The following is a 25,885-nucleotide window of genomic DNA, read 5'->3' on the forward strand; positions in this document are numbered from 1 at the left end:
CCCATTCCTTATATCTGGTGTGAAAGAAACCATTTCCTGCACCACATGCGGCTCCTTATACTAACCAAAATTTTTAAAAAATTGGTTTTCGATATTCGAACTTATCATTCACATAAACATTCATAAAATATTATGGTGTAAGAAAACACAGAAATCCATTCCATCTTACCTCTTTGTCAAGCTCAATCTCCTCTCCAAATTTAAGCTCTGCCATCTGTTTTGTTACTTCCTTCTGGTCCCGGAAAAGCTTCATCGGATGGAAGTGGAATGACAGGTGATCGATGGGAAGGTTGTATTTACGAGCGTAATTCTGTAGTGACCCAGTGAGGAAAGCCTGACAAGGACAAAAAGAGGTCAAGTTAGTATTCTATTGTCAAATCAACTTTGATTTTTAGACAAAAATGGTTCAGGAAAATAGAATTTGAATTTCAAAATTGAAATAAAATTTTAGTGATTTTGTTTTCTTGAATATTTGAAAAAAAAATGATTTAGCATACAATCTTAAATGAATATTTCTTTTTTCATTTAAAAAAAGATATCTAAAGTTTTTCAGAAGATTTTATTGTGGCTGGTAATGGGATCAATTTTGATTATTAGTAATGGAGCATAGATAACTAAATAAAATCTTCTTTCTTTTTTTTTTTAATTTCAAGAAAAAAACAAGTTCTATATTGATTTTCATTATCAGTAATGGAGCATACCTAACTAAATCAATTTTTTTTTCCAATTTCAAGACCAAACAAGTTCTATATTCATTTTGATTTTTCTGGAATGAAAAGTTATAGATAATCCTACAAAGTGATTGTTTCTGACCTTGTGGGAAGAAGAACCCAGACATCCAGAAAGACTTGGGAAGTCCGTGTCTGATCCAATTGTCAATAAACGCTGTACGGTAGGTCAAATCCTCCACCCAGGAGCCGAGGGGCTTGAGGGAGGGGTAGGCTGCGTTGGCCCACATAGTTGGCACCTGTTTGTTGAGGAATGCGTTGTAGACCCCTTCTAGGGCCTCACTCATCACCACCATCCCTTTGATGGCTTTCTGCAGTGTCAGCAGAGAGTTCTGAAACACAAAGTTAAAACTGATACTTTGGAGAAAATAAACAACAATGACAAAAGTCAACAGATGGTTCATTGATTCAGAAACTGAGGTTCAAATCTAGGTCACCAGACAATACTGATACATGTTATTGATTAATATTGTAGTTATTTTCAATGGTGTCTGTTACGTAATAAACAAATGCATCTCCAAAAATTAAATCAATGAAAATAAGATGGTTGCTACAAATCTGATTTTGTCTAATAATATGTATTTGTATGACTACAGAGAAAGGATATAACTATCAAAGTGATAGGAGTGAACTTAGAGTTGTTTCCTTTGATGACAATTTTTTTGCTTTATTTTCTGGAGTTATCTCCCTTGGTAGCCTGGTAGAGGTTGCTATTTTTGTTGGGTTGTTAACCTTCAATTTAATCCTTCATCGAGTGACAGGAGAAAATGCTAAAATTATGTTAATCAGTCTTTTCAAAATGGCGATATCAAGTTGACGGTCCGGTAACGTCACAAATAGACGAAGTCATAATTATGTTACCTATTCCTGCCCCTATTAATCCTCTGAGCCTTTTTTCACTGCGTATACGCTAATTTATTCGCAGTCAGAGTTCACTAAGCTGAAGAAGGAAGAGGTGTAAATATACTCTCCCCCCGAATGATCCGGATGCTCAATAGATTTAGAGTTATCCCCCTTGGTAGAAATAACTTACCTTGATGACTCCCAGAAGGTTATTGAAGCGGTCAACCTCCTGTGTGAGCACAGTGGTCAAGGAGTTGAGACGACCCTTAGCGTCCAGCGCAAACATCTCCTGGTTAGCCTCGTCGATGTCCAGTTTATCCGTCACTTTCTCCAGAATACTCTCGGCCAGCTCGTAGACGATTTCGTCATTTGACTTACCGGTACCGCCGGAAGACATACGCGGTTGTACATCAAGTATAGTCGTAACTAGGGAGGTGGTCTCTTGGTTCTGTCCAAAATAACCATCATAATGATTAATAAATTAAGTAATTAATTTTCGTTAAATCAAGCTTCTTCATAACAAGGATCCTATGAAGTACATCTTCATTCTCAATGACAACAAACGACATTATCTCAAATTTCTCATCTTTTCTCTGCGTGTAAACTGCCTAATTAAATGATACCATTTATGTATGCGACAGATTAAAACACATTTACAATATGTCTCTATACATTGTATTTAAAAAAAAAAGGTAACTAAATTTAGCAAGGGCATCCCAAAGAAGACAAAATGAAAAACGGTTTCCTCACGAGTGCTACAGATATTATTTAACTTAGAGTTGTCCATAGAAAAGTACTACTGGCCATTTCCTTAAAATCTGTAATTTTGTTTCAGTTTCCTTTGTTTGAATATACTGATGAAACTGGAGGTGGAAGATTAAGATTCTCATCTACTCCATCAATTGGTAACATATTCTATGGATTTACATAAAATTCACGATACTGATTTGTGTAGCCCAATAAAATATCCTAATTTTCAGACTTTTTAGATTTAGATTTTTTCTTGTAATTTTTTTTTCTGAAATATTTTTCTTGAATAATAATTCATTGAGCTGATTTTATATGTTTGAGAAATCTTTCTGTTTTGAATTATCAGGTGTTGAAGAGTACAGTGACAGAGAAAAAATATTTTTGGAACATACGAAATTATCCCTAGGACAGTATACACACAATAAATTACCTGGAACGCTATGTTGGCGTTTTCGTGCATGCCGAATATTTCCGGTTCCTCAATTTGTGGTAAAGACTCAATGTAGTCTCTGTACTGATGGAGCTCCTCCAGATCGGGGGCGTAGTATATACCTGTCAATCATACCAAACTAATATTGTACGTCATTCACACATAAAATATTGCTCAAAGCAATCAATAAAGGGACATAACTCCAAGGAAAATCATCGAAATGACAAATCAATCACAAGCACATCATTTATTTTTGTGATGGAAATAAGCCCCTACTCTATAATAAGTCCTTACACACAAATAAGCCCAATACCAACAAATGAGCACCATACCCATAATTAAGCCCTTTCCCATGAATAAGCCCCATATCCACAGTAAGCCCATTCCCCACAACTAAGCCCTTTCACACAAATAAGCCCCTGTTCACAAATACGCCCCCTGATTCAATTTTGCAGAATCATCAAGTTTAAAACAGTAACCTTACAGTGGTTCAAAAATAAGCTGTCCTCACCAAACTTTAGTATCTTTAACTAGGGGAGGGGCTTATTTGAGGACGGATACTGTATAGGTATAAGTTGACTTACCAGAGGGCGAGTACTTGTAATCTGGATCAAGCGTCTCTGGGTAGAAGAATGTTTTGAGTATGGTACCAAGGCATCTCTTATCCTGGACATCAGTGACACGTCCTCCGTAAGTGATCTACAATATAGGTATGATATTAGAAGGCTCAGCAAGGAGATAACCGTCAAAATTGACATTATAGTACATTTTGAAAATATTTCTTTTTTTATTTTCGGAAGAAATCAGTAATCACCAGGCTTGGGGATAACTGAAGATCTGGATTTTGAGTGAAGGAAAATATAGGAGCTGACGTTAATTTAAAGATAAAATCTGAAATTAAAACAAATAAAAAATTTTGACCACAAACTCTGAACCGGCGGATATGCTTCTGATAATAGGATTATGCAGCTTTGATCATTGTGTGGAATTCGCACACAAACTTGACCGGCTATTATATTAAAATATATTTATTTTCAGAAGAAGGGATTCATTGTAAAACTGAAAACTAGGCGCGTTAGTTGATCTAAAATAAAGATCTAAAACTAAATCAATAAATAATTCTCACGAAAAACTCTAAAACAGCAACTTTGCCCCTGATGATCACATATTGCATTTTCGGTAAATGGGTGGAAATTGTACATGAATTTGACTGACTACTAAGTTGAAATATGTTAAATAATTATTGTTTGCATAATATATAAAAAGTGTCCTCAAATACGGAGTTGTCATGACTTACCTCCCTTGAAATGTAGATCAGGGCGTCCCATGGAATCGTCCCGTCCTTACAGAACATCTGAAGGTTGAGTAGAGCGCATTCCCGATCACTGTCGCTAAACTCGTACTGTAACATAAAAGAAAAAAAAATTACGGTAAACCTTGAACCTGTTCGAATTATTTGAAATTATACTTCAGAAAATAAGTGTGAGTTCGAACTATCTGAGTCAATATCGGCAAAAATCTTGGCCAAGTAAAATCATTCGATACAAACACATCCAATGTAAATCTGATACGTAACAACAATAAGCCCATGTTTGATAATAAGCCCATGTCTGCCATATCTAGTAATAAGCTCATTTTTGATAATAAGCAAATATTATCTTATCATCCTACAATATTCGCCTCCCCTACTTTTGACAAGTTAATGTGTTGGTACCATGGGTTTATGAGATAATTACAATGCTCAGACATTTTAATCAATTCGACCACACTAGATACATACCCTAATATTCCCCTGCCCTAATTAAAGTTAATGTGTTGGTACCGTGGTTTAATGAGATATTTGCAGTGCTCAGACATTTAAACAATTCGACCACACTAGATACCTACCCTGATATTCCACACTAGATACCTACCCTGATATTCCACACCAGATACCTACCCTGATATCCCACACTAGATACCTACCCTGATATTCCACACTAGATACCTACCCTGATATTCCACACTAGATACCTACCCTGATATTCCACACTAGATACCTACCCTGATATTCCACACTAGATACCTACCCTAATATTCCACACTAGATACCTACCCTGATATTCCACACTAGATACCTACCCTGATATTCCACACTAGATACCTACCCTGATATTCCACACTAGATACCTACCCTAATATTCCACACTAGATACCTACCCTGATATTCCACACTAGATACCTACCCTGATATTCCACACTAGATACCTACCCTAATATTCCACACTAGATACCTACCCTGATATTCCAGCCGAGTGGACCGAACTTCTTCCTCTCAAGAATAATGGCGTGGAAGAAGCAGAGTCCAAATATCATTCTCTTCCATTTGACACCCAGTACTGTTAAAAAGAAAGGTGATATAGCATTAACAGCTATACTGGGTATGAAACATGAAATACAATACAATTTACTTAACATAAATCATAGGTAATAATCAAATTGATATCCTCATTTTTAGTTCTTTAGAAGCCAAAAATCTGTATTTTGTATGTCCTGAGGAAGCATAATCACGGATGAAACTGGTAAACTAATAGATAGATGAACCATTGAGGTCTGCTGCTCACTTTTCTCCATTTTACATTCAATATTAACAACCTAAGTTTTCCATTCTGGGGGAGGGGGGGGGGGGATTTTTTTTTTTTTTTTTTTATTTTTTTTTTTAAAATAATATACACTTGGTGACTAGATACATATAAATTAACTTATTGTGAAATAGAATATATCTCTTTATAATAAATTTGACATGTAGATATAATAATATAGGAATTTCAATACCCCTCGACCCAGCAAGTATTATATCATACCATTTTCCTCAAAGAATGTAGGCGTCATCTCGCCAAACGCACGCCTCATATTTGCACGTAGGCCCTTGGGAGGTTCGTTGGTGACCTTGACACTGTTTTGAAGGACACTGACGGGGAATGCCTTGGAAGGCATTGAGCTGAGGAAAAGACGGAAATCCTCATGGATGTCTTGTGGGGCTTCTCCCATCTGTTTTACGACGTTCTCCATCGACAACATCCAGGAGGCAGCCAAGTGACAGTTCTATTATAAAATCAAAATGGTGTCATGTAAACAATGTACTCTTTACAAATCTTGAGACCCTAATTTTCTGGTTTCCAACATGAAAAAAAAGGATATTAATTCAGGTGAGATCATGAGTCAAAAGTGTTCAAGCTACATGAGATTTTAGTTAAATTTGAAAATAAAACTTATATACTTACCAACTAGAAAATAAGATGAAACATCAAAAACCTTTGATGTATTTTGATGTAACTTGATGTAATTTAATGAACTTTGATTTAATTTGATGGATTCTGATGTTTTATTTTGATGACTTGTTTTTACCTGAATGAATATTATTTTTACCTGTAAAATGACCCAGTCGCCTGTTTTAACTGCACTGGAGATGAGTTTTTCTGCCACGGGTCCCTGTCCCTGTCCGAGGGAGATCGACTGGATCCTACGGACAAAATAATTAAACAATTCACTCTCAGCAAAACCTGATTACCCATGATTACCCATGGTAGTAATTCTTAAATCAATGATATCCTACACATCAGTTGGGAAGCTGACAAGTTTTTCATAATTTTCGTGGTCACCTCATTTTTTTTTTACTTTAAAAGTTACCCTATTTATCTGAGAATAAGCCCCTGCTCACAAAATAACCCCTTTCTTCATTTTTTTAGAAGTTCCAAAATTGGTTCACAAATATTTAGCTTTCCCCAAAACTTCAATGTTTAATTTTTACACAAGGGGAGGGGGATTATTTTAGTGGTTCACAAATATCGAGCTCTTCCCAAAACTTCAATGTTTAATTTTTACACAAAGGAAGGATATTATTTTAGTGGTTCACAAATATTCAGCTCTCCCCAAAAATTAAATGTTTAATTTTTACACAAGGGGAGGGGATTATTTTAGTGGTTCACAAATATTCAGCTCTCCCCAAAAGTTAAATGTTTAATTTTTACACAAGGGGAGGGGATTATTTTAGTGGTTCACAAATATTCAGCTCTCCCCAAAACTTAAATGTTTAATTTTTACACAAGGGGAGGGGATTATTTTAGTGGTTCACAAATATTCAGCTCTCCCCAAAAATTAAATGTTTAATTTTTACACAAGGGGAGGGGATTATTTTATAAAATAGATAAGATAATTAAGACCAGCTGACAAATACTTATCACATTGATGGCTTTGTTTTAAATTTGAATATGCAAAATTGAATTTTAACAGTAAACCTAAAATGTTGAGTATTGTAAAGTATACATACTTGTCTGAGTAGCCTTTGTCCCGAGCAAACCTCAGGAAAGCTCCCATTGGGTCGGAACCTGTGCTCAGTACGAATACAAGAGGCGTAATTTTGTTCATATCATCATAAAGGGTCTGTAAACTGACGGGAGGACTCTCCACAAACTGTTGTCCAAGGTTCTCACGAACAAAGTCAGTCACCGCAAAAATTGTCTGTAGATCAAAATAATTCACAATTTAGTTGATTTGATAGTAGAGAAAATCACTTAAAATACATCCCAAAGTTAAATTGATGCAAATTTATCAACAAAATCAAACGGCGTAATTTTCTTCTTAACATTATCTCTGAAGTAGAGTTATCTCCCCTTAGCTGCAAGAGTTACCTTCTCTTCCTGAAACACTTTTATGAACATGAGTTTCTGGAAACTTGTAAGACGTAGATTCCAGTGACCTTTAATCGTGCCATCATCGACCTCGATCTCCTGTTCCTGACCTTCCTTCAACGGTTCTGGCTCTGGGGGGAGGGGCTCATATGTTTCATATTCGTCAGGGTTTGCGTGGATCTACAACGAATACGCCTAATAGTCAAACTCCTGAACATTCACTACTGCAAGTAATTGTTTATTTCAATGTGTCATATCTATGTTTAAGAAAATACAAAGTTCAAAGCAGTTTAATTACTTTGACTTGATATCAAGGACAATTATATGTATATATAAAAACTAATCTCACTTTTGCCGGAAAAAAATTGGGGAAGGTATATATGTGCTGGTAAAACAACAATTTTGTAAAATATTTTACAGATTATCAAAAAAAGTGCTAAATTTCTCAATCAAAATGTAACCCTGGTTAATACTAGCTGCAATATCCCGCTTGGCTAGAGAGATCTTCTCTTTAGCTCGATCGGTTGAGCGTAAGACTAGTAAGCCAGAGGTCCCAGGTTCGATCCCTAGCGGAGGCAGTGATTTAATTCTAATCAATTACGCACTCTGTTACAAAAATGTTCTCATTCAATTGCAATCTTCACAAGTTTACCTCAGTTTCTCCGAGTTTGACCCAGACAGGTGTTTTCAGAAGATCAGTATGTACACCCCTAAATATAGGCAGGGTGTCGTTGATATCGCATGCCTGGTTCCATGTCAGTTTCTTGATGAAGTTCACCTCAGGTTTCGGAGCTCGTTGGCGGTCCATACCAGTGGCTCCTCGCAGGAAGAAGTTCCATTCAGGCATAGATATGTTATTCTCTTGTTTCATTATCTCGACACACAACATAAAAGAGAATACGAGTTTGTCTTTCTCAAACAGTGCCCTGTAAAAAAACAAAGTGGTCAAGGTAGAATTAGTTGTTGTAACAGCCCCATAATAAAAGAATGTCACAAAGGGTGTTAAGTTAAATGTTGCAACAGCCTAATAAAAGACAGAAGAGGGGTAGAGTCAGTTGTTGTAACAGCCTCATAAGAAATAGAAAGTCGGGGGAGGGGGTTAAGTTAAATGCTGCAACAGCCTAATAAAACACAGTAAGGGGGTAGAATCAGTTGTTGTAACAGCCCCATAATAAAAGAATGTCACAAAGGGTGTTAAGTTAAATGTTGCAACAGCCTAATAAAAGACAGTAGAGGGGGTAGAGTCAGTTGTTGTAACAGCCTCATGATTGATAGAAAGTCAGGGAGAGGGTTAAGTTAAATATTGCAACAGCCTAATAAAAGACAGTAGAGGGGGTAGAGACAGTTGTTGTAACAGCCACATAATAATTAGAATGTTGGGGGGGGGGGGGGGGATTAGATGTTGTAACAGCCTAATAATAGACAATAGATGGGTAAATTTAGTTACTGTAACAGCTACTTGAAAGACAAAAGATGAAGGAGGGGGTAAAGTAAGTTGTTGTTACAACGTTGTAATAGACAGATGATGGGGGATAGAGCTAGTTGTTGAACCAGCCTTGTTAAAGCCAACAACAGGGAGTAGAATTATTTTTTGTAACAGCCTAGTCAAGGCTTACCTGGCCACGTTTTTGTAGATGGCGCTTGTTGTTTCAGCCAGACAGATTTTTAATCGCTTCTGTAGGTCTGGGTTCTTCTCACTCGTTGAGATAGTTGTGTTAAAGAGCTGGAAACACAACAGTAGATTTCATTGGACAATTGTAATACAACAGTGGATTTCATTGGACAATTGTAATACAACAGTTAATTTCATTGGACATTTATGATACACCAGTGGATTTCATTGGACAATAGTAATACAACAGTTGATTTCATTGAACAATTGTAATACAACTGTGGATTTCATTGGAACATTGTAATACAACAGTGAATTTCATTGGACAATAGTAATATAACAGTGAATTTCATTGGATGATAGTTATACAACAGTGAATTTCATTGGACACTGACCACATAACAGTGTATATATTCCAGTCCAACATTTCACTATTTTGTATTAAACAATTTTATCCTATATTGCCTGATTTGTGAATATTCAACATAATTACTTCCATTAGGTGATGAGGGTGTGAAATGTTTTGTATTATTTGAACTAGATTTAACTAACTAATTATATACCGTGATATCATTGGTTTGCAATAAGTTTAACTTTAATGTATTGATTAATTTTTTTATAAACCAGTCAAATATTTAGGTTGAGATGTTATCTGGTTTAGACTGTTTATACTGTTATTATTGTTAATCCCCACCTTTTTCCCTTACCTGTTCTGTTAATCCCCACCATTTGTCCTTACCTGTTCTGTTAATCCCCACCTTTTCCCCTTACCTGTTCTGTTAATCCCCACCTTTTCCCCTTACATGTACCTGTTCTGTTAATCCCCACCTTTTCCCCTTACATGTACCTGTTCTATTAATCCCCACCATTTGTCCTTACCTGTTCTGTTAATCCCCACCTTTTGTCCTTACCTGTTCTGTTAATCCCCACCATTTGTCCTTACCTGTTCTGTTAATTCCAACCATTTGTCCTTACCTGTTCTGTTAATCCCCACCATTTGTCCCTTACCTGTTCTGTTAATCCTCACCATTTGTCCCTTACCTGTTCTGTTAATCCTCACCATTTGTCCCTTACCTGTTCTGTTAATCCCCACCTTTTGTCCCTTACCTGTTCTGTTAATCTCCACCTTTTCCCCCTTACCTGTTCTGTTAATCTCCACCTTTTCCCCCTTACCTGTTCTGTTAATCCCCACCATTTGTCCTTACCTGTTCTGTTAATCCCCACCATTTGTCCTTACCTGTTCTGTTAATCCTCACCATTTGTCCTTACCTGTTCTGTTAATTCCAACCTTTTATCCTTACCTGTTCTGTTAATCCCCACCATTTGTCCTTACCTGTTCTATTAATCCCCACCATTTGTCCTTACCTGTTCTGTTATTCCCACCTGTTTCCCCCTTACCTGTTCTGTTAATCCCCACCATTTGTCCCTCACCTGTTCTATTAATCCCCACCTGTTCCCCTTACCTGTTCTGTTAATCACCACCATTTGTCCCTCACCTGTTCTGTTAATCCCCACCATTTGTCCTTACCTGTTCTGCTAATCTCCACCTTTTTCCCTTACCTGTTCTTTTAATCCCCACCATTTGTCCTTACCTGTTCTGCTAATCTCCACCTTTTCCCCTTACCTGTTCTATTAATCCCCACCTTTTTCCTTTACCAGTTCTGTTAATCCCCACCATTTGTCCTTACCTGTTCTGCTAATCTCCACTTTTTCCTTACCTGTTTGAAGTATTTCAGTGAGAACTGGTACATAGGGTCCACCTCCCCCATGTCAGCCACGACAAAGTACATGACAGATCCACGAGCGGCCACTGGGATGTATTTCTCACGAGCTGTGTTAATCTTCTCCTCCGTAACCTCAGCCTCAGCAAGGCGCTGCTTGATCACACCTGAGGTCACCTGACAAAGGTCAAAGTTCAAAGTTGTATATCTTGCAATTCTCTGTAGCAAATGATCCTGACCTTTGACCTATAACTCGTTGTTGACTCACAAGAGTCATTTTGACTCACAAAGCTGACCTTTGACTTGACTCATTGGTGACCTTTAACTCTTTATTAATCGTTGACCTCTAACCCTAGCAAATTGATTACCCTAAACTCTTGAACATTTGTTGACCTCTGACCCGACTACTTGATGTTAAAAAATTGTTGACCGCTGACTGAACTCATTGGTGACACTTAACTCTTAAATAATTGACTCCTCATCCTGACAAACTGATGTCCCTTAGCTCTTGAACAATTGTTAACCTCTGACCCTGAAATATTGATGAACTTTGACTCATGAACAAATGTTGACCTTTGACCTGACTCATTGGTGACCCTTAACTCTGACTTGTTCATGTCAATTAGCTCATCATTACTCAAACCCACATAGTGAACTACTGTACTAAATTCTGATTGGACTCATTGAAAATATTAATGAGCTCCTAATGCGACCCTTACCTTAGACTCATTTAGAGTGTTAATGAGCTCCTCGTTGTCCAGAATGTTGCCTTCTGATTCAAACAAAAGCTTAAGAATCCTGTCCTCGATGGCCTTTAACTGGTTTTTGTCGGCGTTAATCTTCATGATCAGTTGATTCCTCTGTTCCTCCAGATCCGGTCTCTCCAGGCCGACCACATCACTACAACCACATGATATCAATGATTACTACACAAAATACTGCATGTTACTATAAAAGTAGTTCATTTTAGTGCATTTAAATTTTAGTGCATTCAAATTCTGGTGCATTCAAATTTTAGTACATCCAATTTTTGTGCATTCAAGGTTTCAAATTTCAGTGCATAAAATTTTATATTCGAATTTTCGAATTTTAGTGCATTCAAATATTAGTACATTCAAATTTTAGAACAGTCAAAGTATCGAATTTTAGTGCATTCAAATTTTATGAAGTAATTGCAATGACAAATTGGTACCACAACATTATTTACTTTGTATTAAAGAATCAATGTTAAAATAAGCGTAATTAACACAATCAACTGCCAAGATAAGATTTACCCCTAAAGGAGTACTTTTACTGACATTCCAGTGTAGCAAATATCAAAATTGGATTGCAAACAATCCATTTGTCAGAATTTTCTCTAACCCTGGGTTTGGCAAAACAATTTCTGCAGTTACAGTTCAATGTCATTTGATCAGTTCAAATTATGTCAATAGTACAATACAATGTATGTCAAATAATTGGAAAATACAAAAGCTGCAAACCTTACATTTTAATGGTTTCATGAAAATTGAGCTAATATACAGTATGCTGACATTTGGAGTGAGGTTGACAAACTCCAGTTACTGTAAATTTCTATCTGTATCAATAAGGAGACTTACCCCAACAGCTGGTCCTCCAACCCCTGCTTGGTCACGGTGAAGTTGATAATGGTTACTTTAATACAGACTTCCGGGAGGTAATGAGGGTTGGTCATCTTGGATGTCATGAAGAAACGGAAGTTACGATCGTAGTCGATGTCACTGTCTCCAAGACGGATCAGCAGACGGCCACCCTAAAACAGACATATCAAAGGTCAAGGTCATGTTTTGAGGTCAATATTACATTTTGAGGTCAATGTTGCATTTTGAGGTTAATGTTGCATTTTGAGGTCAATGTTGAACTTTGAGGTCAAGGTTGCATTTTGAGGTTAATGTTGCATTTTGAGGTCAATGTTGCATTTTGAGGTCAAGGTTGCATTTTGAGGTCAAGGTTGCATTTTGAGGTCAAGGTTGCATTTTGAGGTCAAGGTTGCATTTTGAGGTCAAAGTTGAACTTTGAGGTCAAGGTTTTCATTTTGAGGTCAAGGTTGCCTTTTGAGGTCAACATTGTGTTTTCAGGTCAATGTTGAATTTTGAGGTCAACATCATGTTTTGAGCTCAATGGTGACTTACCGACATAAATGTCTGTTTGAGGAGGACTGGTTCTAGGGCAGGGTCCAGAGATTCTCCGAGGTCCTCACACAACACTGGCATTCCGATTCGGATACAGTTTTCCAGGGTCCGTAGGAAATTACTGTCAGTGAGCTTGATAAACTTTAGGCCATTCTTAGCTTCCTTGTTCCTTATCCAGCGGTTAGCCTTAAATACAATCAACACATGTGTAAATATATAACTTTAGATATTCCTTGATATTTACTGTTAGAATATTTTTGATCAAAAGTAAGAAAGTCATCAATTTAAGTAGAAAATGTCTGTAAGACATAAACTCCCCCGATGCCACTTGACGTCGCAAACACAGTTTTGTGAGAATTGCATCCGCAGTTCCTGATGAGATTAGCTACACAGTCGTTACATTGCATTGGGACGGGATGGGACGTGACGGGACGCGACGGGATGCGACACAACACAATAGGATGGGTAACACTATATACATTATGTATGCCCCCCCTCCCCCTATCCATTTCCTGGCTGGGCCAAAAAAAAACACAAATATCACTATTACTATAAAAGGTAACTTCTGGTACATCTAGAAAATGTCTATGATATTGAATATTCTTCATAAATTAACTATGAATGCACTGATCGACTCCCATACAAATAAGTATCGCTGTTTAACAAAAACATTGACATGACTAGATTTTATATAAGGGCCCTCAGGAAACCTGTTGGCCCCTTAACCAAAAGGTTACATGTTCACTGTACCTGTTCCTGCGGGTCTATCATAAGGGGCCAGCGCCGGCCCCGTGTCACCAAGATGGCGTTCTCCGTGGACAGTTGATCCTTTGGCAGACCATCCATATTCCACTGCCGAATCTCAAAGGGGTCCGCAAGTACGGAGATGATTGTCATTCCATGAGTGACAGGGATTTCCATTTCCTGGCAACGCTCCGTCCATCCTGTCACCAGTTCGTGACGATATTTTGCCGTAAACGCTCCATAGTACGCCACACAGGCCGCGGACACAAATACATCACCAACAACGTTACCGATCTGCTTGTTAAATTCCTGTCAATAGTAACCAATTAAAATATGCTCAGTAAATTAATATTTCTTTATTAATCGTGTATGAAATGTCTCAAATGTCCTCTAAATCTGACAAAAATATTCTCTATCAGAGCTTAAATTATTATTTAAATCGTCTTAACCAATCACAGACTTCTGCCCACATTGAGGACATACGTTGTCCCAGAATGGGCTGTTTGATTGCCATATGTTGGCATTGACTTAATGATGTTGATCAAATGTTGGCTGAATGTTATAAACCTAACTGCTAATTTCATGTGCAAAATGGCTAATGCTGGCTGGATGTGGCCATCTTGAATCCTAGATCTTAAAAATTGGTTGTTTACAGATTCATCCCTCGAGAAACAGATTTTACATAGAGCTTGGTTTGTTTTTGTTTAACCTCCTATTAACAGCCAGGGTAATTTAAGAACGTGCTAGCTAGGTTTTGGAGGTGGAGGAAAGCCGGAATACCCGGAGAAAAAACCACCGGCCTACGGTCAGTACCTGGCAACTGCCCCACGTAGGCTTCGAACTCGCAACCCAGAGGTGGAGGGCTAGTGATAAAGTGTCGGGACACCTTAACCACTCGGCCACCGCGGCCCCGATTTTACAGAGAGATTGAAAATAATTGCATTAAGTACCTAAACCAGGGCATCCATTAGACCCTTGAGAGCATGTTTGAGATTCGTCAAATTCAGATCGGACTCTTGGAATTGACGGTACACAGGCCAATTTGACTAAATTAATGTTTTGATCCTTCAGATTTCTGAGAAATAGTGATTCTGAAATTGCTAAAAACCAAGGGTCAACTGGATGCCGAGTAGCTGCTAAACATCTAATTTTGTTGTCAATAAGAACATTCCAAGTTGGCAGGAACATTCAATTTTGAACACAGTCGTAACATTACAACATACCTTGACTGTTTCATCCCATCGGATCTGTTCGTCACCTAAAGCTGTCGTCAACTTAGCGGCACGCTTCAGACGAGATGCTGTCTGGGCAATGTTGCGTTCCAACTTCTGTTTTTCTGAAACACTTTCATCGTATGTTTTCTGAAGCTCTGCAATCTTTGCTTCAACAGCCGCCAATTGGTCCTGTTTTTCCTTCAACAGGGACATGACGGTCTCGAGTTCTGATTCAGCGGCAGCCAACCTGCAAAACAATGATACATTGTTACTGAAGGTGTCGGATATTCCTTAAGGTATAGATCTGTGATTTTTGATTCCCAGTGAAATGTCCACATAGTCAAATTTACAGATATTAAAACAAAACAGGACTTCTGTCAATTTTAAATCTTAATGATTCTTTTGTGATACCCTTAATGGAAATGGAGATATCATTTAACATTCATCTAGCAGAATTTTATCTTTATGTCATTGATTTCTGTGTAAAGAAATTCAATAAACTTCCTTCAGATGAATTCTTCAAAAAATATGATATTTTAAATCAAATGGTAATTAATACTTTTTTTTTTTTTTTTTGAATTTTGACAATATTTTTGGGAGACATGATATATAATTTCAGTGGATGATAAGTCACTTACTTTTGCCTCTTTGGCTCCACGGTTTTAAATACATGCGAGTAAGAGTCCATGGCCAGCACCCACATACACATCGACTTACAAGCCTAAAACAGAGTAAAGCAGAGTGGAGGAATAAAATTGTCAAATTTGATATTTTGGTATTAATTTTCTTTATTCAAATTTTGTACTTAGAACACTGCATTTTATGGAGTTTCTGTTGCAAATGGTGAAATTCATAAGCAAATAACAAATTTACCACCAAAAGATAATTATTTTATCATGGAATTTTTCACAGGAATTAATTAGTTTTTGTTGCTATGGAAACAGATTCTACACATAAAGCATCTTAATCTATTTGGAATAAATTTGTGTTAACAAATATACACAATGTACAAGGGTTTTTACCTTGGACACCTTCTCCACGGTCTCAGGGATAAACTTTGGATTGTCTACATATTTCTTTAGTTTCTTCAGTGTTGTCTCTGAAATGCTGTCTTTGTCATAATTCAGCATGTTTTTGAGGAAGTTCGAGTCACCCAACACTGATTTGGCTGAAGCCCAGTCTGTCCTTTAAACAAAATATAAAAACGTAAATATTTTAGTGGTAATCTTATTTTAGCACTCTTGTGCTGAAAGCATTTGCTAAATCATGGTTGTGCTTCTTGATACGATAACAATTTCTTTACACTTTTGAGCTAATCTGTTGACTCATTATCGAGCTAATCTGTTGACTCATTATCAAGTTAATCTGTTGACTCATTATCAAGTTAATCTGTTGACTCATTATCAAGTTAATCTGTTGATCAATTCATTACCGAGCTAATCTGTCGACTCATTATCAAGTTAATATGTTGACTCATTATAGAGTTAATCTGGCGACTCACTATCGAGCTAATCCGTTGACTCATTTTCAAGCCAATATGTTGACTCATAATCGAGTTAATCTGTTGACTCATTATCAAGTTAATCTGTTGACTCATTATCAAGCTAAACTTCTCACTCATTATCAAGCTAATCTGTTTGAATTCAGAAATGCATTAAAACTAGACAGCACCAAAGTATATTAGCAGTACATGTGTATTAGCAAGTATGTGTTTTGCTCTTGTATAATGTTGAGCTGTGTCTTTAAAAATCTAAACAGGGTTATTTTCATGAACTACAAATTTGAAAATTTCTGTGTTAATTACCTGGTTTTTGATTGGATGTTAAATCATAAAAACTTATTTCTGAAAGATTTTCTCAAGTTTCACAACTGCTGCCCTTGTTACTTACTTGGATCCCATCAGAATACAGACAGCCTCCATAACAGTTTGCACCAACTCTGGGGGCTTTGAGAATACACGGATCTCAGAAATATCATTCTTGTCGAGGGAATCAAGTGCCTGTAGAGCAAAAATTAACCAATCATAGCTAGGATTCATTCAGATACAACTACCGTATTGGAGACTAGTTACCATATTTATCTGCAAATAAGCCCCTTCTATTTTTTTTTTTGCAGAATCATCAGTTTAATTTTAATAAAGAAGGGTCATAAATGAGCTCTCCTCAAACTTTATAAACTTTAATACTATACTTTTACACTAGGGGAGGGGTCATTTAAGGACGAATATGGTACTTAACATCTACACTAGGGGAGGGGTAATGTTTGAGGATAAATATGGTACTAAACTTTTACACTAGGGGAGGGGTAATGTTTGAGGATAAATATGGTACTAAACTTTTACACTAGGTGAGAGGGCTTATTTGAGGATAAATATGGTACTAAACTTTTACACTAGGGGAGGGGGGTTATTTGAGGATAAATACGGTACTAAACTTTTACACTAGGGGAGGAGGGTTATTTGAGGATAAATATGGTACTAAACTTTTACACTAGGGGAGGAGGGTTATTTGAGGATAAATACGGTACTAAACTTTTACACTAGGGGAGGAGGGTTATTTGAGGATAAATACGGTACTAAACTTTAACACTAGGGGAGGGGTAATGTTTGAGAATAAATACAGTACTAAACTTTTACACTAGGGGAGGAGGGTTATTTGAGGATAAATATGGTACTAAACTTATTTAGGGAAAATTATAGTATTGACCTCTGAGCTACCAATCAAGATTGATTTACTTGAAAAGGACTATTTTTACCTGTGATTGTGAAAATTTTTCATTAATTGTTCAACAGTTTGTCATGTCATATCTAAAAAACTATACATTTAAGAAGTTTTATCCACATTGAAGATGAAAACTCTGAAAAAATCTGAGTAAACACAGGTGACCTCTGACCTTAACAGCTGCCTCAAGAGCAGGGAGAGCTTGGTCGAGGTCTCTCTGGGCGTCGTCTGCGATGGCCTGTGTCTCCTCTGCTTTAGCCTTTGCTGTGGCCTCATCTTCCATGACGACCTTACGAACCTAAAACAAGATTTTTACGGTTTTGAATAAGAACGGCATAAATAAATAGAATATTGTTTCATTTATTAGCAACATATACAGAGCGTAGAAACATGGACTAAAGGATAAAACTGAATTACTGTTAAAATAATCTTCAAAAATAAATAAATAAATAAAAAAGAACAATGAAACAGGAACAAAAATTGCAAAATCAAGATACATGTCAATTGCAGGGGTTTTCTTTCCAAATGAACATATACAGAGCGTAGTAACATAGACTAAGGATAAAACTGAATTACTGTTAAATAATCTTCAAAAATTAATTAATTAAAAAACAATAAAAAACGAACAAAAATTGCAAAATCAAAATACATGTACATGCCAATTGCAGGGGTTTTCTTTCTAAATTAACAAAATGTTTCATGAAAAAAAAAAAAGAAGATTTCATCAGTATACCAATAGATGATGAGGAAGTTCCTTAGAAATTAAAAAAAAAATAAATAAATCTAAATAAACAGAATTTTTCTTACTTGCGAACAGGAAATCATTGGAAATATTTTCATACTTTAGCGATATATGAAACTTGATCAAAATGTATTTTAATATGAAGTTTCTATAGAGTCATGCAAAGATTTTCTACAGATAGAAACTGTTGCCTTGACATTGACATATTGAAACACGATTTTATTTTTGTGATATTCTCTTACTCAACCATGAAGTTTGATCTAAATTCAATTAAAATTTAAGTGGCTAGAATGATGAAAGAAAGTGAAGATACGAACGAACAAACGTATGTGTGAAGATAAACGAACAAACGAATGAACAAAGGAACAAACGAACGAACAAAGGAATGAAAAAATGAATGTTTGTGCTATGAGAACAGTCTATCTATTGTTGTGTAGAGATATTTGAAGCCAGAGTTACCTTGTCAGCGGACTCCTGGTCCACCACAAGACGTTCCATCAATTCGTTAGTGTCCTGTGACTTCTTCTTCAGCTCCGGCTCCAGTGCCACCAACTCTTTCTTCATGTTGTCCACCAAATCGTTTGTCTCAAGAAGTTTGATTAAACCGTTCTGGACGCGATCCCGAGCATTCTTCAGTGACCTGTACAGAACAAAGTATGGTATGTGAAGGCAACTTACTCAGAAATGCTGAAAGTAATTTATCAAAAATTTCTGTTTTACTTTGTGGCAATAACCAAGTAAAAACCTGAAATCTGACATATTAAGATTGGTGATTTTGATAAACATAATTGTATTGCTTAGCAAGGTTGAAAAAAAGAACTACAATTTTAATATTTTACGTCATACAGACGTATAATTTTTTTTTTTTTTTTTTTTAAACATTTTTATTTTCTTCCATAGCAATATAACATTGTTACATGATCCATTACAACAATTTCTCATGCTTAAGATTCACTTATCAATACATGCACCTAGTGAAAAATTACCACCCCAAAACTGGCATTGAGCTTATTAACACATATTCAACATGTCTGCCGTTTTGGGTACACTCTTGTTTTGCCTGATCTTTTTTCAGTAAAAAGTTTTCAAATTTTTTAGTTAGAAATAATCAGTTTAAAATAATAATTAAAAGACAAAAATGTATTGTCAAAAAATGTTGACTTTGTTGTGTATCTATGTTCATGTGACAATAAATATCAACTTTCCTTCCAATATCTCATTGTTCAGTAAGAATCATTGTATTTCAATGTATCATATTCATCCTCAAATAAGCCCCCTCTCCTATTGTGAAAGGTCAGCATTAGAATTTGGGGTGGTCTTAATTGTGAACCAGCTTTCCCTTACTTTTTGAAATAGACAACTCTGCAAAAATGAAGAAATGGTTTATTTGTGGGTAGGGCTTATTTGTGGGTAGGGGTTATTTGTGGGTAGGGCTTGTTTGTGAGTAGGGCTTGTTTGTGTATAAGGCTTATTTGTGGGTATGACTTGTTTGTGAGTATGACTTGTTTGTGAGTAGGGCTTGTTTGTGGGTATGACTTGTTTGTGGGTATGACTTGTTTGTGGGTAGGGCTTGTTTGCGGGTAGGGCTTGTTTGTGAGTAGGGCTTGTTTGTGGGTAGGGCTTGTTTGTGGGTATGACTTGTTTGTGGGTAGGGCTTGTTTGTGGGTAGGGCTTGTTTGTGGGTATGACTTGTTTGTGGGTAGGGCTTGTTTGTGGGTAGGGATTATTTGTGGGTAGGATTTATTTGTGGGTAGGGCTTATTTGTGGGTAGGGTATTTGTGGGTATGACTTGTTTGTGGGTAGGGCTTATTTGTGGGTAGGGCTTGTTTGTGAGTAGGGCTTGTTTGTGGGTAGGGCTTGTTTGTGAGTAGGGCTTGTTTGTGGGTAGGGCTTGTTTGTGAGTAGGGCTTATTTGTGGGTAGGGCTTATTTGTGGGTAGGGCTTATTTGTGGGTATGACTTGTTTGTGGGTATGACTTGTTTGTGGGTATGACTTGTTTGTGGGTATGACTTATTTGTGGGTAGGGCTTGTTTGTGGGTAGGACTTATTTGTGGGTATGACTTGTTTGTGGGTATGACTTGTTTGTGGGTAGGACTTATTTGTGGGTATGACTTGTTTGTGGGTAGGGCTTATTTGTGGGTAGGGCTTGTTTGTGGGTAGGACTTATTTGTGGGTAGGGCTTGTTTGTGGGTAGGGCTTGTTTGTGGGTAGGACTTATTTGTGGGTAGGGGCTTGTTTGTGGGTAGGGCTTGTTTGTGGGTAGGGGCTTATTTGTGGGTAGGACTTGTTTGTGGGTAGGGCTTGTTTGTGGGTAGGGGCTTATTTGTGGGTATGACTTGTTTGTGGGTATGACTTGTTTGTGGGTAGGGCTTGTTTGTGGGTAGGGCCTATTTGTGGGTAGGGCTTATTTGTAGGTAGGGGCTTGTTTGTGGGTAGGACTTATTTGTGGGTAGGGCTTGTTTGTGGGTAGGGCTTGTTTGTGGGCAGGGCTTGTTTGTGGGTATGACCTATTTGTGGGTAGGGGATTATTTGTGGGTATGACTTGTTTGTGGGTATGACTTGTTTGTGGGTAGGGCTTGTTTGTGGGTATGACTTGTTTGTGGGTATGTTGCCAATTTGTGGGTAGGGCTTATTTGTGGGTAGGGCTTATTTGTGGGTAGGGTTTATTTGCAGATAGATATAGTCCCCAATAGTTGAGATAACTCACTTTGTTTTCTCGCCCAACATGCTAAGGTAAAGGTTGATCAGCTCTAGGTAACTGGTGGGCGTCGTGTAATAGCGGCGTTTCAGCTCCCCGTAAAATGTTTCTGCCATACTGCTTACACTTGTGTGGATCTCCACACACATCTCCGCGATGGCCGTCTGTGGGAGACAAATTCATCATTCTCCGTAAATATGTAACATGAATTTTAACATATACAAGTTCACTTGAAGAAATTTTACAAATTTTTAGAATATACAGTCCATTAAGATCTTCAACACTATGAAACTGTTCACTTACTTATTACATATTTTTAATTTCTGCTAAGACTCCTGGATTTCATCAGAAAGTTACATAAACCATTAAAACTTAATTAAAACAAATTCTGCATCCAATTAATATATTTTTTGAAACATTATGTAGACCATTAAAATTCCATTAATTTTTTTTAATGAAAACCATTAGATTTTAACTAGCATAACATAATTGATTCTCAATATCTTTTTAAATGGTTAAAAATCATGACTTTTAATGATAAATGCTTACTCTGAGTTCATCTTTTCCTAGGTCAACATTTTCAAAGAAGGACCGTGAGACACCAAGCAGAGCCTCACGTGGCCATTCCGTGAACCAGTCGATAGTACAGCAGTTTACAAGGGACGGAAACATTCGACATCTTGTACGGAATGCGTTCCCCACTGGACTCATACACAACACAATGTGCAAATTATTCCTGGAATGAAATGGAAAGAAACTTGATAATATATAATCATTTTCAATAAAATATTTTTGAACTTTGTCATCGATGAAATATTCTATCAAATATTTACATGATTATTAAATTTCTTTATCTTTGAGATTTTTTGTTCATTTTCTTATCTTTTGTTAAAAATGTTTTGCCCTACTTCATTTACATCTCAATCTGACAGTAGCTTTCTTCTTTCAAATGTGCAATATTGATAGATATTGGATGAAGATTCATTTCTACACAGTGCATGCTTTATAACACTTTCCTCAAGAGTGTACAAGACTGTGAGAAAACCTCTTTGAAAAAATTTAATGGATTTATACACATAATTCTATAAATAGCATTTCACAAGTCTAATGAACACATGGATGCTGCTACTTTGGACATATGATTGTCTCCCCTTGAAAACAGTTACTAACCTGACTCTGTTAATACAGAACTCATAAATAGCATCTCTGTTGCCCTCGGGGATTCCTGCTTCCTTGGCCCCTGCGCGACATCCAATGATAAGCTGCTCGTATTCATCGGGCTCGAACAAGTTTGGCACCTCACCAGAGTTCAGGATGTTGTTAATATCCTCAAGGAACTCTTCAACTACAATCTGTAAAACAAGACACCAGTTATCTCCCTTCTTTGACTATGATCTGTGAAACAAGACCCAAGTTATCTCCCTTCTATGTCTACAACATGTAAAGCAAGACCCAAGTTATCTCCCTTCTTCTACAATCTGTAAATCAAGACCCCAATTATCTCCCTTCTTTGTCTACAATCTGTAAAAAAAATACCCCAATTATCTCCCTCCTTTGTCTACAATCTGCAAAACAAGACCCCAATTATCTCCCTTCTTTGTCTACAATCTGTAAAAAAAAATACCCCAATTATCTCCCTCCTTTGTCTACAATCTGCAAAACAAGACCCCAATTATCTCCCTCCTTTGTCTACAATCTGTAAAATAAATTCCAAGTTATCTCCCTTTTTTGTCTACAATGTTTAAAATATATTCCCCAGTTATTTTTTTCTTTGTTTACAATCTCTAAAACAACACTCCAATTATCCCTCTTTTTCAACCTGCATCTATCATATAAAACATTATTACAATTATTTCATTTCTTTACAAACCTGGCAGGTAGGTTGTCTGTGTTTTTTAATGAAATATCTAACTTTGGGTCTGTTTCCAAACCTAGCATGTACAATAAATGTGATTTATTTTAAAGCTACATACCTGTGTGTCTGTAAATAAGAAGACAGTGTGTTCGTTCTTCACTCCTGCCGACTGGTACAGCTTCTTCAAATCATCGTGGAACGCGTTATAGTCGTAGCCTCGACTTAACTCTATCTGGAAATTCCTATATCCGCAGATATGAGCAGCAAGTCTGTAACACAATCAGATAAGAATCAATTTGATTTTAAAATAATCAAGAAAATCAGAGATCCTCTTTTTTCAGATCAAATAAGACCTAGCTGGTGGACATAAGACTGAATATTTCTGTGGATAATTTTTTGGTCATAATAAGATTGCCGTGTATAAGAGGTATATTTTCATGGCCTAAACTGAGGATAAGATTTACTTCGGCCATGGTAATTACCCTTCAATAAAAACACATTAAATAAACTAGAAAAAGTCTGTAAGACATAAAATGCCACTTGACACAGAATGGTGAGAATCGCATCAGCAGTTCTTGATGAGGATGGAATGCAACATGATGCAACATGACGAAATGCGATGGGACATGCTAGGACGTGACAGGACGGACATGGGTAACAATGTATACCACTCCTGCCCCCCGGAGTTCATGGCAGGGACATATAAAAAGAAAATTCCAGAATAATCAACTGGAGACTCGACTATTATGGTCTGTAGTCTGAATACCTTGTAAGGGATTGTTTTCCCGTTCCACCGACGCCGACTAGAAGTGCGTTTCCTCGTTCCTGACGAATCATTCTGGTAATACGTGACACATGCTCAATGGCGTCCATGAAAAATACCAGCTTCATTTCTTTGGAAGATTGCATGTTGAAATCATCGAGGTACTGTTGGAAAATTAAGAGAGATTAATGACATTTCGAAATTATCAAGGTACATATATGTACTTTCGGAAAATTAAGACAGATTTATGACACTTTGAAATCATCAAGGTACTTTCGGAAAATTAAGACAGATTTATGAAATTTTGAAATTTTTGAGGTACTTTCGGAAAATCAAGACAGATTTATAACATTTTGAAAACATTGAGGTACTGATGGAAAACAAAGTTTTGATATTCTGAAATCATCAAGGTAATTGGTAATCAGGTAATTGTTGGAAGACTAGAACATTGAAATAATGACAAGTAATCAATGAATAAATCTTTTTATACAAGACATGCGTCAGCGAATACACATATGGGAGACAACAACGTTACATGTGTTTGTCAATTTGTCAACATTTTGTACGTGTGTCAAAAAAGGAAACAAAACTATAAATAGAAAACAACAATAAACACATACATGTCTGAAAAGTCAAAATAAAAATTGGATCAGTATTTTGAAAACCTAACTTACATCTTGCAGAACATTTTTGACTTTCTTCAATTCAAGTTCCTCATACAGACGGTCTGCAGGATCGGCACCCATCTTTATGTAGTCACCAAACAGGATTGGATTGGTGGAAAAGGAATCTGGCTCAACATTCTTAGATAAAAAAAGAAATTGTTTAAAATGGGTGTAATGTTTTTATCATTTCTATCTATACCCACAGCCCTCCCTCCCCTCACTTCCTCCTCCACTTTTTTTTTCTTGGGTGCCCTTATTTGGGCAGGCGCCCTTATTAGGTCATATACGGTTTATCATGTTCAGGCAACACTTATAAAATGTATACCCTAATGATACTTTTTGAAAATTGTTTTTACTGTCATATAAGTTTAAAAGACAAAATAATTATGACAGAATCTAATCTGCTCTTTGATCGAAGCTGCTGAAAATCAATACGAACTGAATTTTTGGTTTAAAATAATGATAAAGGATTAACAATAGAAATGTAGGAATTTTATTTTTAGATCTACATGATGTAGATTTTAAAACATTACTTGTACTTACTTCTCCAAAGTGTTTGCTTGCCATCTCGGCCAGAATCGTGTAGAAGTACTGTTTGTCTTCGTTATTGATAAGACGGTCATGGAACACACGCATCGCCTCGTGACAGAACAGGCGGAACATCTGTTTATTGTCTCTTATTACACCAGTATCAGCCTGGAGTATACCTGTAAACAAAGGTCAAGGTCATTAAACAATCTACTCTAAACAAAGGTCAAGGTCAGTTAATCTACTGTAAACAAAGGTCAAGGTCAGTTAACATTAAAATGTTAACAAAGGTCAAGGTCAGTTCACATTCTACCATAAACAAAGTTCAAGTTCTTTTAACCTTCCACTGTCAACAAAGGTCAATTTTAATATCCTTCCGCTGTAAATAAAGGTCAAGGTCATTTAGTCTTTTATGGTAAATAATGGTCAAATTCATTTTTTAGCTAATATTTTTTTTTTTTTTCAATTTTGATAAAGGTTTCAAACCAATGCATTGGGAGAGCAATAAACTGTGTGGCAACCTCCAGTTGTCCTGTCAGTACCTACCTTGTACACACTTAGAGAGATCTCGCAGATTGAAGACATAGTGAGATTTGGCCGGCGTTGGGAGGAGATCGGTGTACATTCTCCCGTAGATTTCCACGGCGGCGGTGACGATGGATTCTGTACACTGACGTACAGAGGTCGGGAAGTCCATCAGGAACCCGTTTAGAATTTGCTGTAAATAGGATAAACACATAATTAACCATTAGACATTACAGCGGAGACGTTCTCTAAAAGGGAAAAGACAGCTACCGGGGTATGTATCTAATGAACACTCATGGAAACCGGATCGAAACCTCAGAAAGGGAGTCTGGAGAATTACAAATTCTAAATTATAATCAGTACATATATTGTACACATGTACACTGCATAAAAAGTTTCCTAATGTTTAACTGTGGTTAAGGGAAATCAAAAGGAACTCGAGGCAAATTTAAATATTTAGATAGAACGATAGACAGACGGATGGACAGCTGGACTTGTGGAGTATGTAGAATCTGAAACATTTGCAT

At 36.8% G+C, this 25,885-nt stretch overlaps 1 protein-coding gene across 3 annotated transcripts in view; it reads right to left on the bottom strand.

The window, feature by feature from the left end:
- The window catches only part of LOC117315008 (dynein heavy chain 6, axonemal-like), a 66,283-nt gene that overhangs the window by 3,087 nt on the left and 37,311 nt on the right, over positions 1–25,885 (bottom strand). For all 3 annotated transcript variants that reach the window (XM_033869130.1, XM_033869132.1, XM_033869131.1), the window contains 32 exons: positions 25,380–25,551; positions 24,849–25,012; positions 24,315–24,443; positions 23,644–23,804; positions 22,996–23,146; positions 22,193–22,374; positions 21,572–21,758; positions 21,032–21,186; positions 18,784–18,964; positions 17,755–17,880; positions 16,752–16,861; positions 15,885–16,047; positions 15,501–15,583; positions 14,872–15,109; positions 13,655–13,957; positions 12,905–13,090; positions 12,353–12,525; positions 11,474–11,654; positions 10,752–10,931; positions 9,038–9,144; positions 8,074–8,347; positions 7,422–7,601; positions 7,061–7,251; positions 6,160–6,253; positions 5,595–5,835; positions 5,029–5,129; positions 4,049–4,153; positions 3,336–3,450; positions 2,752–2,873; positions 1,762–2,019; positions 813–1,060; positions 170–332 (listed from right to left, as the gene is read on the bottom strand). In XM_033869130.1, coding sequence (XP_033725021.1) covers positions 170–332; positions 813–1,060; positions 1,762–2,019; positions 2,752–2,873; positions 3,336–3,450; positions 4,049–4,153; positions 5,029–5,129; positions 5,595–5,835; positions 6,160–6,253; positions 7,061–7,251; positions 7,422–7,601; positions 8,074–8,347; positions 9,038–9,144; positions 10,752–10,931; positions 11,474–11,654; positions 12,353–12,525; positions 12,905–13,090; positions 13,655–13,957; positions 14,872–15,109; positions 15,501–15,583; positions 15,885–16,047; positions 16,752–16,861; positions 17,755–17,880; positions 18,784–18,964; positions 21,032–21,186; positions 21,572–21,758; positions 22,193–22,374; positions 22,996–23,146; positions 23,644–23,804; positions 24,315–24,443; positions 24,849–25,012; positions 25,380–25,551 — 5,424 coding nt within the window. The remainder of the gene's footprint in view (positions 1–169; positions 333–812; positions 1,061–1,761; positions 2,020–2,751; positions 2,874–3,335; positions 3,451–4,048; positions 4,154–5,028; positions 5,130–5,594; positions 5,836–6,159; positions 6,254–7,060; positions 7,252–7,421; positions 7,602–8,073; positions 8,348–9,037; positions 9,145–10,751; positions 10,932–11,473; positions 11,655–12,352; positions 12,526–12,904; positions 13,091–13,654; positions 13,958–14,871; positions 15,110–15,500; positions 15,584–15,884; positions 16,048–16,751; positions 16,862–17,754; positions 17,881–18,783; positions 18,965–21,031; positions 21,187–21,571; positions 21,759–22,192; positions 22,375–22,995; positions 23,147–23,643; positions 23,805–24,314; positions 24,444–24,848; positions 25,013–25,379; positions 25,552–25,885) is intronic.

Source organism: Pecten maximus, chromosome 17 (genome assembly GCF_902652985.1).
Source record: "Pecten maximus chromosome 17, xPecMax1.1, whole genome shotgun sequence".
NCBI classification, from domain to species: Eukaryota; Metazoa; Mollusca; class Bivalvia; order Pectinida; family Pectinidae; genus Pecten; species Pecten maximus.